Consider the following 15195-nt stretch of genomic DNA (forward strand, 5'->3'; position numbering starts at 1 on the left):
AATGGGTGGGTGGGTGTTATTGCCACAATTGTGGAAGTGTTAAAGAAACATTGCACCAGTTTTCTGACTTGATTGAATTAGTGTCACAGTGCCAATTTAGCTTGCTTATGACAAAAGAATCAAAGCATCAAGTGTGTATTAGAAACAGTAACCATGCTTAATACTCATCCCTATTGGAAACCGGACACTAGAATTTGTAAATAAATAAATAAAATAAAATAAAAATAAAATCAATACAGTAAAGTTATTTTGAGTAAAAAATCTAAGAACATAAATAAAGAGAAAGCCCTATCCAGTGTTTGGCCAGTAGTTGGAAACAGGCTGATAATGACTAAGTCCTGGCTAGTGCTGTTTAGCTCTCTGGTGGAAACTAGGCTATTGTCCTAATCTCTCATGCTCTATTCCACTTGTTAACAGAGCTGGGTTAGAATGAGGACAGAGCAGGCAGCACTAAAATACAATGAGAGACTTACAGGCCCTCTATGGAGTAGATGAGTGTCCAAATGTTGCATCAGTATAAAATATAAATAAAATCAAATAATATTGAATTGCTTAATGTGGAACCTTTGTTAAAAGACCCAGTGTACACTGAAATATTGAAAATGTGTGTCTTTACACCAGTTAGAGTTCAATCAAGAGAAAATGGACATTTAATCAAATCCAGAAAAGGTAGTCTTGAAAAGCTGAGGGCAGATCAAACTACTGCAAACACACTACTGCGAGAGACTCCACATTTGCAAATCAGAATTGAGAAGGTCTGGGCAATTCTGCCAACCGGACAAACACTGTGCTTGAACCAAGGTTATTATAGTATTGGATTTTTCATTAGCTTTTATTTTTATTTTGTTTTGACTTTTTGTTTTCAATTTCAGTTTAGTTTTAATTCGTTTTTAATGTGGGTTTGCTAGTTTAGTTTAGGTTTCAGTGTTAGTTTTAGTCTTTGTCACTGCACGATACCAAGCTCAGTTCAGTTTAGTTCAGTCTAGTTAAATTTTTTCAAAATATATTAAAATACAAGTACAATCATTAGAAATAATACAAATTTGTGAAAAGGGAAACCTTTTTTAAGCTATCTAAAGCTTGAACGTAGGGGCCCAAACCCTATATTTAATAAATATAAATATTTGAAATACTAACACATTGTCTAAATAACAATTACAAATAAATGAAGCACATGCAATGTACAGTATAATTTCTATCCTACATACAGAAAACCCTAAGAGCTAACTACCCTAATCCTACTACCCAGTGGTCCCAAGAAATTCATTACATCAGTCTCTAGCTCTATCATTCATGGTAAATAGGTGAAATATAATATATGGAGGTGAAATACAATTTATGGACATCTAAGAAATTGGAAGATAGTGTAGGCCACAAACAACAGGTCCCTAGCACAGTGAAGGCAAGTATGACTGGAAAGCAGTTAAATTAAAATCTTAACCTTTATTAATCAAAAAAGAGGCATTAAAACAATGTGAACCACAAACAGACAGGTTGGCTGAGATATCAATGAGCCCATAAAACACACACTAGCTGACATGCAATAAATATAATGCCCAGCAGACACGTTAACCCAGTGCAAGGGGAGCTCACAATCAATGGGCAAGTTTATCCCACATGCAGGATGCTAAGCCAGACCATCAGAACGGAACAAAACAAAACAGGGAAAAGAAAACCACCAAGACTCACTAGCTGCAACCCAAACTAAACAAAACACAACTCTTTGCAGTTGTTGCATTCATATTATTTTGCACACATGTATGTATAAAAGAAAATAGAGAACATGTTCAAATTGCCTCGTAACAGCGGTCGCCACCTGCTACGCTGCGGCCAGACGCCGCGCCCTGACCTCGGGCTCTCTTGACGGACACGCAGCGTGCCAGCTCTTCATGCGGAGAACAAAAGCACAACACACCCGCGGCTCACCAACAGGTGCCTATCGTCTAATCACTGTGCGCCTCCGCTGCCCATAGGTCCGGCCAGACCAACTGATCACTTTCCCGGGCTTCATATCCACTCGAAATGTAGGCTTATTTACGTCCTATGAAATAAATAAACGAAAATTAAGGAAATTCACTCTTTCATTTTAGCGAGTTTTAGTTAGTTTAAAATACAGTTTTAGTTAGATACTAGTTTTCTGTAAAGCCTCGTTTTTATTTTTATTTCAGTAAACGACAATGTTTTTTCACATCTAGTTTTCGTTATTTCGTTCGTTAACGCTAATAACCTTGGCTTGAACAAACCCCCAATTAACCAGGAAAACTAAAACTGGTGTTGATGCACTGTGGCCCTGCATTTAAAATTGATCTCTTCCAGCCAATCTCTTCGTCGGTTTCTCTTTCACAGAAAAGCAATGACCACATGCATCAGAAGGAAGATTAATGTGAAGGGGCTACTTTTACTTTCATACATCTGCACCATTCCTAAGTTTCTAACCCTACGTTTTCTAAATTACCAGAACGAACCATGATTGTAGTTGAGATAACCAAGTCAGATACAAGTCCAGTTGGCAGCAATATCAAACCTTCTTTAAATAATGAAATGATGACAGAGAATATGAAGGAAGCATGCACAAAGCCTAAAATGTAACAAGGCTCAGTATGACACTGGAAAGGAAACAGATTAACGGAGAGAAAAAAAATGAGAGACACAAACAGAGAGAGAAACCCAGGTACAGGGCTTTGTATGACACTGAGCCTTAGAGCCATTACAAAGCTCTCTGGATTTACCAACGGCAGTTCCAGTTCAGTGCGTATCGGTGTGTGTGTGTGTGTGTGTGTGTGTGTGTGTGTGTGTGTGTGTGTGTGTGTGTGTGTGTGTGTGTGTGTGTGTGTGTGTGTGTGTGTGTATTGGTGTTTGATTGAAGTATGATTCTCATACTTCTTAAATGACACAAGCCTAAAAGCCATGCTCCTAGGCAAGTGTTTCATGTGAGTAAAAAATGTGTGTTGTGTGATAATTCTACTGTATTGTTCATTCTGACATGGGCATAAATAATTTATATATTTGTTAAGTAATGTAATTGTACTATACTTATAATAAGAAATTCTTAATTGTATGGATGTGTAACGTGTGAACAGTTTGTGTTTGTGCATGTTTTTCTGTATTAAGTTGTACACGTTACATGAGCTGTGACATTTTCATGTGTATGTTCGGGGTTCCTACCATTTGGCTGACTGGGGGGCTCCCAGGAAACATGCAGTGTATGAGGTCCTGTAGCAGTGACTCTGGGTGGGGGTTGGTTTTGTGGTGGGGCAGAGGCTGTCAGAAGAGATAGTGGTGGGGTAGATGTGCACCCCCCAGAAGAACATGCCTGTAGACAAGGTATGGATTGTGTCATTTTCATTTTATAGGCTGTACATGCTAAATGTGCATTGGTCAAAACTTTGGCTCGAGCATACTTGCTACATTCCTTTGAAGATCCAGTTGCTTTAAAATAAGAACCATGTCTCTAAATTTGGGAGATGCAGACACTAAAAACACTGGATATTTGCACCTACCTCCAGTATTACAGTGTATTGGGTGAAGGGCTTTAGACCACTTGCCACAGCCTCTGTGGATAAGCCTGTGTAGTGGATGATGGACTCTGTTGCATTAGATGACTCCATGGAGGATAACACAAATCTGTGGGAGACAAAAAATTGTGATAATCAATTCATCTGTTCTTATTTTTTTTCCATCTCTCCCTGTCACTCCACTAGGCCACATGGTTTTGAAATGTGTTTCTATAAAAAACTAGTGCTGGGATTTCACAGAGGCCTGGGGGCTATGATGCATACCGTGTAAACTGCAATGTCTCTGGTTTAAATTATTGGCTATACACTATCAGTTAAAAATTACCCAAAATAATATTTAAATATTACAAATAGAAAACTAGTGCTGGTCTATTTCATCCATCCTGTTTTAAACTCTTCCCATTATTCATAACCTCCCCCTAACCCTAACCCTACTGTATCATATCACTTATTGATACTCACAACTCCATCTATATCCACATTTTTCTCCTCGATCAAATTTTCCATAATCCAAAGATTTAAGATTTCTATTACTGTACCCTGAGGGAAACTTGGTTCGAAACAAATAAAATGTTTTTCCTTTCCTCCTTCCCGCTCATCCTCTTCTCCAGCTTAACTTCCCACCAAATGTGCATACTGCAAATCCTTCATAGTGTTCCAAAAAAGACATTCTCCAACGAAGGTTGAAATCAAGGTCAACTGGACTTGGTTGAAGATACTGGAAGACGTTTCGTCCCTCATCCAAAAGACTTCTTCAGTTCTTCTTCTTCAGAACTGAAGAAGTCCTTTGGATGAGGGACGAAACGTCTTCCAGTATCTTCAACCAAGTCCAGTTGCCCTTGATTTCAACCTTCGTTGGATAACTATGACCTGGATGACTGAGAATATTCATAGACAAAAAAGACATTGAAAACATTTTCACACTCTTCCCTCCTGTACCCATACGTCAATTACTTGGTCATCTGCTGTTGACTTTTCATTTAATTAGTCACCTTCTCCTTAACATCACTTCACTCTGTCTTCGGTGAAAGTATTATAAATGTACAATGCTGTATCGCCAAGAGGGGCTTCAATAGATCACTCATCATAGTTTTCATGTTTTTACTTGTAGCACGAAACCTCGAGAGGCACTGGTATGCTATAAGATTAATTAATTAATTTACGTAGATCATTACAGTGTTTTACGCAGCTTTAGTCAGAACTACAACATAAACTATAGGAAGGACAACTGAAAATTGTTTCTCACTTTGAAGACCCACAAGCTGGACTGTAACTGAATCTAAATGTTGACTTGTAGTCCAACTCTAAATGCCCTTTCACATCTGAAAGTCCGCACCAAGGTCTGAAGCAAAGTTCATATTTTCATACATTCAGTTAGTGTCGGTTTGGTTTCACATTGCAATTATAAGAGTGAACTGAAGAACTTTGCATGACATACTTGCATCCTGTCATCATGTGGACGGCCTATACTTGATATTGATTGGTTTGTAAGCGGACGTGCATCTGAGGTCAGCATGTTCATGTAGTTCTTTGGCTTGACAAGAATGCATGAACATATGCACATCACTGCCACTGCATTATTATTATTATTATTATGGCATTACTGAACTGAAAATTCAAAAAGCCGTGCCAAACAAGGTAGGCGTAAAAGGGCCCTTAATTTCTGCTGACCACAGTGCTCTGCCTCTAAACCTTCCCCTCCTTTCCCTCCTTACTTACCTTTCCAATGGGCCTGTATCATTTCGTGGTGTGATCCAGTTAAAGCTAGCGGTAGTTGGACCGGGTCGTCCCACAAGGCTTAAATGAAGCTGTTCTGCTTCAGGTGGTGCTCCTAAAGTTAGGTATGAGGCTGATGCACTTATTGTCGCACCAGCTACATTAGCTGTTACAAGCCAGTAAGAGTAGTTGGTGTAAGGAAACAAACCAGTGTCCTCAAATGATTCAGGGCCTTAAGGTATAAAAAGAAAAGTGTAAGGGAGAAAATGAGTGGTAGGAGAAGCAACCGTTTTTTTCTATAGTGCTTAAGTTGTTTGTTGTGGAAACTTACTGAAAGGATGGTGACTTTGGATGCTATGCACCGACTCTCCATCCCTGATGAGTGTGTAGTTGAGTGTGTTTGAATTTGGGGAGTCAGGTGGATACCAAGAGAGATGAATGGAAGAATAACTAAGAGCAAGACCAGCTGGTGCAGGTTGCTGGGAGGGTGCTGCACAGACAGAGACAAAATATTAAGATAAACTGTGAACGATATAGACATAAACAGACTGAAAAATAACTATGACTAAACAGATTAAATGTTGTAATTTTACAAGGACAAACAGTTTACAATTGGAGCATTTTGATGGTGTTATTAGTGTTCACAATATCTCAGGAAGCCCACCAAAGTCAGACTGCATTTAATTAGTTTTTAAGAAATAGTTCAATGATATGCTTATTCGCTTTCTTGCCAAGATCACAACACTAATACCACTCTAACATCTGAACGTTTAAAGACTGGAAACAGCTACCCATTTAGTCAATGTGTGTGGATTAGCACTTGTGTATGTGTGTTACCATGAAAAACAGACCTTTACTGCAGCCAAAAGGGTTCTCAGGGTCAAAATGACTTGCTCCAGGTTGACATAAATCACACTTGTCTCCAGTTACCAGCAGCTTACACACACACATCCCTGAGTCTGGATGACATGAACCATTGACACTGCCCACCGGGTCACAGGCACAAGGCTGGCATCTGGTCAAGCAAAGAAAAAAACAAAGATCATGAAGATGTTTTGTATAGTCCACAATTTTGTGATTGGATAATTGCACAGTTGTTGTGCTTTAATTGTGGATCATTAAGTTAATGCTACTGCTTTGGGGTGGAGGGTAGGCCAAAATTAGGAAGGAAATGCATTAGTGTGCAAATGTTTAAAGTTGACTTGAGACTGGGTATGTGTGTGTGTATCTGAAAGGTGTTGGGTCTTCACCTTAACACTGTGAGGGAGACCCTCACTACCGTCTATCCCACCCACCATCACCCTCTAGCTGTGAAACTAACTTCACAGAAACTGCATTCCCCCTCAGAGTTGTCAAAGTGTGTGTGTGTGTGTGTGTGTGTGTGTGTGTGTGTCTGTCTGTGTCTGATGGTGTATGTGTCTGGGTCACCAGCGTGGTGTTACCCTCACTGGGGCTGGGCAGCGGGTGATCATCCGGCCAGCCACCTCACACCTTTATACACAGTCACATGCGCACACACATAAACTCACATGAGCAACACAATCTGTTTGTTGGAAGATGTTTGGCTCACACTCACATACACACTACACTGACATAGAGAGTAATACTGTATAAACCCTATTACTGTCTCACACGCACACACACACACACACATTATCCATGTGTTTTTCTTTCTTACACATTCTGTAGTCACATGCTCTCTCTCAGGCGCACACCGCTACACCTTCTTTATTGCTGTGTGAAAAGCCACAGCCTCTTAACGAGCCGCAAATTTGTCCTGTCAACTGGTGCTGTCACACACACTAATACACACACACACACACACACACACACACACACACACACACACACACAGGTACACACAAATGTCACAGTGACTCGACCTTCACTCCATTCCCAAGGAGAAAGAACACCAACATTACACCCGTTCTCTCCTTTTTCATCAGTCATATCAGTACAGTATGTGTATGAAAGAGAGTGATTTGGGTGTATTTGGTGAGATATAGCAGGCTAATACAAACAAGCATTTAACAGTGACATTAAAGAAAATTGTCACAGTATGATAATGTGTCATGTAATAACTTTAAAAATTACTTTAAAAGATGTTTAGGTCCCAATAACACAAATTGTATGTTAGTGTAGGTTTTAGAGTATTTGAATACTGCGCATGTAATCCCTTAAAATAAAATAATGTGTGTAAGTGAATGTGTGTATGTGAATGTGTGTATGTGCCAATATTTCATTCCTCCAGAAAGAATTAACATCACATTTCTTTCTGATGAAGGGAACAGCGGTCAGCATTTCTCTGACCTAACTCTCCATGGAGATACATCGAGACACAGGACTACATCTTCAGCCAACTGCTCGCACATCAGTTTGTGTGTGTGTGTGTGTGTGTGTGTGTGTGTGTGTGTGTGTGTGTAAAGTCTATTGATTGAAGGGGGAGGATAATTTACTTGATGACATTTAGATGAAGAAATCCTTATTATGGAGTGACGCAGGGCATAAGAGAATCATTCAGCAGTAATAACTGTAGTAATTTTCCTGCACAAAGAAAGAAAATAAGACAGGAAAAATTGTAGAAAGGAAGACAAAGGAACAAACTTGCTGCACTGGTACAAGTGGTGCTAACTAGTTTCAGGAGCGGGACCACACATCAATGACGTCATCGCCAGCACTTGTTCAACCAAACCGTTGTTAAACCAAAATAGTTTAGAGCCAACAGTCGTTTCAGCTAACATCCGGCTCACAGTAGTTTCAAGCTAACATCCAGCTCACAGTAGTTTCGAGCTAACAGTCGTTTTGAGAGAACATCGAGCGAACGTCGAGCTAACAGTCCTTCAACCAAACCGCTGTTAAACCAAAATAGTTTAGAGCCAACAGTCGTTTCAGCTAACATCCGGCTCACAGTCGTTTTGAGCTCACAGTAGTTTTGAGCTAACATCCAGCTCACAGTCGCTTAGAGCAAACAGTCGTTTTAAACCAAGCCACCTTAGGAGTTAAAGTCACTACGAGCTCTCAGTCGCTTCATGCTCACATCGAGCATACAGTCATTTCGAGCAAACATTGAGCTAACAGTCATTCAAACAAACAAGTTATTGTAAACCAAAGTTGTTTTGAGCTCAGTCGCCTCGAACTCACTCGCTTCAAGCTCACATCGAGCTAACGTCGTTATGAGCTTAGGTCAAGCTAACAGTCGTCTTTAACTGAAGTCAGTCGAAGCTAAGTCACTTACGTCGCGTTAAGTCGTTTCACGCTAAAGTTGCTTCGCACTCTCAGTCGCTTTGAGCTCACGTCGAGCATAGTCGTTTCGAGCGTACATCAAACTAACAGCTTTTCGAGCTATCACCAGCCCACCGCGGCTCATTCCTATTGGCAACCCGACTGTGTCACTGGTCAGGCGAACAGAAGTTTCAAACTAAAGTAATTTCAAGGGAACAGTTGTTACAATTAGAAGGGCTTCCGACACCAGGATGCCAAAGCCTACCGCTGCTCGCTCCCAGTCCAGTCGCCAAAACCTTAACTTTAACAGCATAGCTCTCTCTCGTGCTAGAGGCCAGCTTGAAGACCTCTGTCACGTATACAACATAATCGCATCACTCAGTCGTCCCGAACCTTAGAAGCTACATTCACACCTGCTCGGGTTTCACCTCCCTGCATCTCCCCTTGTCTCAACCTTCGGCGTCATACTCGCAATTCAGACTCATTCCCCAAACAACACTGCATTCTACTAAAGAAACCATATAATTGGGCCTGTTTACACCCGTCTTTTCTCCGGAGTCCAATGACCCTGAACCCTTGCAAGACCCTCGTGAAGCAACTCTGGGATCCCAGAGTACAACACGCCAGATCATCTCCGAGTAGGTTCCAGTGGCCTCTCGATTCCCGGTGCAACTGCCACTCCCGCCAAGCACTCTCTCGTCATGCTTTTCTCCCATCCATTACCCCGGTCACTCCTTCAGTATCAGAGCCACCCTTCAGCCTCCGAGGTCATTCCCAAGCACCCGATACATATCATGCGCCGCTGATCCTCCCAAATGTACCATCATCACACTCATTCAGACCTCAGATCAGCCATTGCTCTCACATAACCAGATGCTTTTGGGGGTCCGTCGTGCCCGGGTGCTATGGCGGTTTTCCCTATTGTAGCTTCCCCACAACGGTTCGAATGTCTATTCAGCAACTACAAGCCTCGTACATCTTTCTGTTTTGATCATCAATAAATCACCTAATCGTACCTGTTGATTGTGTGGTACTAGTGAAATGATAAGTCTTTCCTCATCTTTCTGTTTTTCTTTCTTTATCATTGTTACTAACAAATACCTATTTCCCCCTCATTTTTTGATTAGTCCATTTTCCTTCCAATGCTTCTCTTTATTACTCTGTCTTTTCTCCCTCCTTCCTTCTTTCCATCCCTCTCTGCTGTGAGGAGATCTCAGCCACAGCCTGAACACTGGGGAATGCAACTATCAGGCAAGGTCAGCTAGCACACACACACATACCCCCACACACAGTGGACCACTAGTCAAACAGTTTGAGGATCATCTATCTACTATGACAACCTGTTGAGAGGAACGTGTGTGTGTGTGTGTGTGTGTGTGTGTGTGTGTGTGTGTGTGTGCATGCACCAGTATTGCACCGGATGTAACACGTACAGTTACATTTGTGTATGCATGTTTTAAGTTGTGTGTGTGGCTGTGTGTGAGTGAGATAGCCTGCAGGTAGAGACATGAGCGGTAAAGGTCAAAGCAGCTCTTAACTCTTGTAAGTCATATGTCTGCCAACCACTCTGTAAACTGTCTTTACAGAGACTGCACCTACTGGTGTGTGTGCTCAGAGTGTGTGCCGCATGTGTGTGTGTGTGTGCGTGTGTGTGTGTGTATGTGCAGGTGGTGCAATTAATGGATAAAAGCTTTACAGGATGTATAACAGGCAGATCTGTTTTCATCTGTGTGTGTGATTTATTTCATGTGGGTTACCTGCCCAGGCCAGGGTTGAATCCAAAGAACATTTCCCGGCACTGGTCACAGCGTCGCCCTCCCACTGAGGGATGGGCACACACACACTGTCCGGTCTGGCTCTCACAATCACGCTGTGATGCTCCCATTGGATGGCAGTCACACTCTGCACATATACTCTGATCTGGAGAGAGGTAGAAGCCTGAAGAGAGACAAACATAAAGTTAAGCAAAATTATGCTTGTCTATGACTTTATTAATCTTTTCATATGTCTACAAGTATTTTTTGTTTCTTAGTTTTTTCCAGTTTTGGTTTTATTCCACCTCCCTCCTTCCTTTGGTATTGCCTTAAATTTTTTCAACTTTAAAATTGAATCCACGTGATGAGTTATTTTATGTCCAGGTTGTGGTCTGCAAAGATTCTTACATTTAATGCCACAAATAATTATATCCTATGTAGTGGGCTGAAAGTACTGCATATGCATGGTAAAATAAATAAATAAAATTTATATAGTGAATGGTTTTAGACACAGCCTGGTAGAATTTTGACACCATCATTTTATGTCCCTCCTTATAAGCATTAGGTGGTGTTGTTTGCCATTATTTGTAATAAAATTGAACACAAAGCCAATAAGTGTGTGTGAGGTTACATTAAGCACTCCAGGTTCCAAAGTATAAATCAATCCAGTTTATGTTTCTCAAGGCTAATAGCTGCTAATAAACAAATTAAATATTCTGTTTAGCCACTTCAACAGTGAATTCACAATGGCAAGTACAATATTAACTGGCCATTGAAGAAATTATGAGAGGCAATTTGAAGGAATACAGCTTGAAAAATGTGATGAAATAATGGAATTTGAAAGAAAACTGATTATTTGTAAGTTGTTTATCTATGCTACGCCATAACAGTACTGAATATTGCCTTTATTTGATTTTAGATGTATTTGTGACATAATAACTTAATCATGTGTCCTCTGTTACCCTTTTTAAAATCCTTCCATCAATATATCCATTCACAACTTGATTTACATTAAACCTGACTGTGCTCTTGGTCCTTTTCCATTACTGACACAATACAACATCTGTTACCTTACATGCCACCGCCAATGCACATGCGCACACACACACACTTACACATCCATGAGGTAATGTACAGACAAAAATGAAAGTGAGATGAGTGAGAAGAAGCTATGTTTCCCCTCAATAGCACTGCTGTTGAGACCTGGCACAACAGCACAATCACTGAGTGGAGATCTGGCACACACATATGCACATAAAGGAACAATCACTAAAAGTTTGGAGTGCTTCACCATTATCCTCAGATTCTTTACCATTTTTTGGGACATCTAGTAACCAATCCAGCATATGTATTTATTCCTTCAAGATTAAATGTCTATATATCAACCATCCATCGATCCATAATTCCAAACACACTCACCAGGTCGGCAGCCACTGCAGTCCTGTCCATAGCGTGTAGGGACACAAACACACTGCCCTGTGGTGCTGTCACATACTGACCCCGTCACTGTCCCTCTTTGGTCACAGACACATGGTACACAGCCCTGGGACAATCCCACTGATGTGACACAAAACAACCAGAAAGCAGAACAGATTTTGACTCATTACTTATACAAGTGTGGAAAATGGTGTAAAGTATGAATGCTTTCAAAGGCATATTGTTCGGTGTATGATTAAACAATTATATCAAACAGGTGCCATTGATCACCAATCCAATTAACAGGCTAAAAGCAGGTTGAAACACAATCATTAACTGAAACAGAAATGGCTATGTAGGAGGAATACAACTGGGTGACAAACAGCCAAAGTCAGCCAACAAGTTGAGGCTGCTGAAGACAGTTTACTGTCAAAAGTCAGACAGGAGTTTCCAGATGTGCTGTCCAAGTCTTTTGAAGAAGCACAAAGAAACAGGCAATGTTTAGGACTGTAGATGCAGTGGTTGGCCAAAGAAACTTACTGCAGCAGATGAAAAACACATCATGCTTACTTCCGTTCGCAATCAAAAGATGTCCAGCAGTGCCATCAGCTCAGAACTGGCACAGTGGGACCCTGGTACACCCATCTATGTGGCGGTCATACAAGACTTGCGACCAAGAAGACATACCTCCGACATGAATAGAAGTGACTCAACTATGCAACGAAAACACAGGAACCAGGGTGCAGAAAAATGGCAGCAGGTGCTGTGGACTGATGAGTCAAAATGTGAAATATTTAGCTGCAGCAGAAGGCAGTATGTTCGCCGAAGGGTTGGAGAGCAGTACAAGAATGAGTGTCTGCAGGAAACAGTGAAGTATGGTGGAAGTGACTTGCAAGTTTAGGGTTGCATTTCTGCAAACTGAGTTGAGGATTTGGTCAGAATAAATGGTCTCCTTAGTGCTTAGAAGTACAGGCAGATGCTTATCCATCATGCAATAACATCAGTGTCTGATAGAATACAATCAATACAATCAGTCAATACAATCAGTGCATTTATTCTGCAGTATGACAACAACCCCAAACATACATGGGAAAGTCATTAAGAACTATGTTCAGTGTAAAGAACAAGCAGTCCTGGAAGTGATGGTGTGGCCCCCACAGAGCCCTGATGTTAACATGGCAGTGTTTCCCACAGGATTTTGTGAGACACCCGCCCGAAGAAAGATTTGTACATTTTAATTGCATTGCTTTGGTGCAATTTAAAAGCAAAATAGAGGCTTAATCTACGAAGAACTTTGCACTCTTGTTAACAATTTTGTGCCCTATTAAACAATTTAAACATAAACACATTGAATAGATATAAATTTATGCACGATATAAAAGAAAAAAAGTCAACAAATTGATTGAAAGTAATTTCCCGTAACATTTTATTTTACCTTTAATAGACACATTTAACATGTTTATACTTCCTGTGAATATAATCCAATCTTATTTCCATACTGTATACGTTGTGTTAAAACCTTATTTTGAAAACTGGACTTTGTCACGTGTGTATCCTCCATCCTTGCGCTCCATTCACAAAGTTTGAAAAATTAAATTGTATGTTGAGCTCGCATTGTGTACAATTACCACTTAACAGGCTCTCTTCAGGTAAGACTCATCTTTGTAAAGTGAGAAAATTACAGAATAAAGTCGTTAACCCTGCCTGTCAGCTTGCTCTGCTCCTTTTAACTGCATTTACCATAAAGGCTCTAATATGTGTGCAATTTAGCGGCTAGCTTGATCGCATTCTCACAAATGAGTGACAGTGGATAGACTCAACGCTCTTCAGACCCTTAGTGAACGTTACCGTACTTACCTCAAGAGAAAAGTAGATGTCTCGAGTCGGATGCCAAAGTCTGTGAGCGCGCAAGTTTACAGCAGCGGGGAGAGGCAGCGGAAAAAACGTTAGAAGTCTTTAATGTTATCAGTTCATTTTTAAACTAACCTATGGGGTAAAAAATTTGACTGTGGCGGGCCGCCGTACTCTCGTCAATTGATGGGAAACACTACATGGTTGAGTCTGTCTGGGATTACATGAAGAGAGAGAAGCATTTGAGGCTGCCAATCCACAGAAAGATGTGGGTAGTTCTCCCAGATGTTTAGGCCAACCTCCCTTCGGAGTTCCTTCAAAAACTATGTGCAAGCATACCTAGAAGTAATTAAGCTGTTTTGAAGTCAAAGAGTGGTCAAACCAAACATTCAATTTTTACTTTTACTTTACAGAATTTTACCCATATCCTAAAACTTTTCCCACAGCGCTGTAAAACAACAAAAAAGTTTTACACAACAAAAACTAAATATCTCCTCAGACAAAAATCCTGACATGATGGTAATTATGGACAATATGTGTCTGTGCAACATAACTCTAAATTTACCTCTCAAACTATAGTGAGTATGTAATTTGTTAAAGTTTCTGAACAACTTAAGCTTTGCAAGGAGTTGGACTTTGGCTTCGGCTCTGTGTTCTCTTACTCTGGAGGTGAGAACTCCTGTTGTAGTAGTTGTGGGCACAGTTGGTACACTGTGCTCCCTCCACCCCCTCTCGACAGGGGCACTGTCCGGTCCACATATCACATACACCCTCTGGCACAGTGCCGCGGATGTCACACACACACGGCAGACAGCCCAGGGAGTTTCGCTGCTCCAGAGAGTGGTAACCATGGCGACAAGAGTCACAGTGACGACCTTCTACGTGTTCCTAAAACAGAAAAGTGGAAGGAAAAGAGGGACAGAAAGAGGGATGTGGAGTGTACAAAAGATGTGAATATGAATGGATATGAAAAGAAAGATGATTATGTGTGCTGACTGAGCTATGAATGAAGTGTCACGTTAACACTGTACTAACTCCAACTACCACAGTGACCCCCAAGGCAGCCTGCCAATAAAGTCCATCACAAAGTTGATAAACTGTTGGCTCCTAAACTGGCCACCGGCATGATCTATCTGTCTTGTATGAATGAAATGTATGGAGTCATACATTTACAAACTCAGTCATCTACGTGGATCATTCATGGTGGTAGATGATTCTCATTTGGGCGGTAGTAGCTCAGTCCGCAAGGATTTGGTTAGAAACTGGAGGGTTGCCAGTTTGAGTCAAGCACGGACCTCAGGTATGGAGTGTAGACTGATACCTGGGCACTACTGACAAACCCCTGAACCCCCAGCTGCACTGATTGCCAGCCCCCTCGCTCTGACATGTCTCCGTTTGTATTTCAGACTTTTGTGTGTATACAGAGTTACAGTGTAACAACAGAGTGAAAAAACATTTAATTTCCCCTTGTGGGATAGTGTCTTCTTTCTTCTTTTTCTTATGACATGACAGAGCTGGGTGAGAAAAACTTCTTGCTCACATGTCTATGTGTCTAATGAGAAGTGAATATTGTACTTTGTGACCTGGAAAAACCATATGCAGTGTGAATGTTATACTCCTAATGATTTTTTTTCTCAAGGTTTAGATTCAAAGGAAAAGTTAAAAGCTTCTATGTTTCTTCATCTGACTTCCTCACCTGTAGTGTATGTAGCTCTGCTATT

General features: G+C 40.9%; 1 protein-coding gene across 1 annotated transcript in view; it reads right to left on the reverse strand.

The window, feature by feature from the left end:
• ush2a (Usher syndrome 2A (autosomal recessive, mild)) overlaps positions 1-15195 on the reverse strand; it is a 239018-nt gene that overhangs the window by 160550 nt on the left and 63273 nt on the right. The window contains 8 exon segments of the mRNA XM_038701698.1: positions 3166-3313; positions 3501-3624; positions 5235-5463; positions 5563-5721; positions 6083-6246; positions 10211-10391; positions 11627-11764; positions 14137-14362. Coding sequence (XP_038557626.1) covers positions 3166-3313; positions 3501-3624; positions 5235-5463; positions 5563-5721; positions 6083-6246; positions 10211-10391; positions 11627-11764; positions 14137-14362 — 1369 coding nt within the window.

Source organism: Micropterus salmoides, unplaced genomic scaffold (genome assembly GCF_014851395.1).
Source record: "Micropterus salmoides isolate LMB-PRFRI ecotype aquatic unplaced genomic scaffold, ASM1485139v1 Ms_hic_scaffold_6, whole genome shotgun sequence".
NCBI classification, from domain to species: Eukaryota; Metazoa; Chordata; class Actinopteri; order Centrarchiformes; family Centrarchidae; genus Micropterus; species Micropterus salmoides.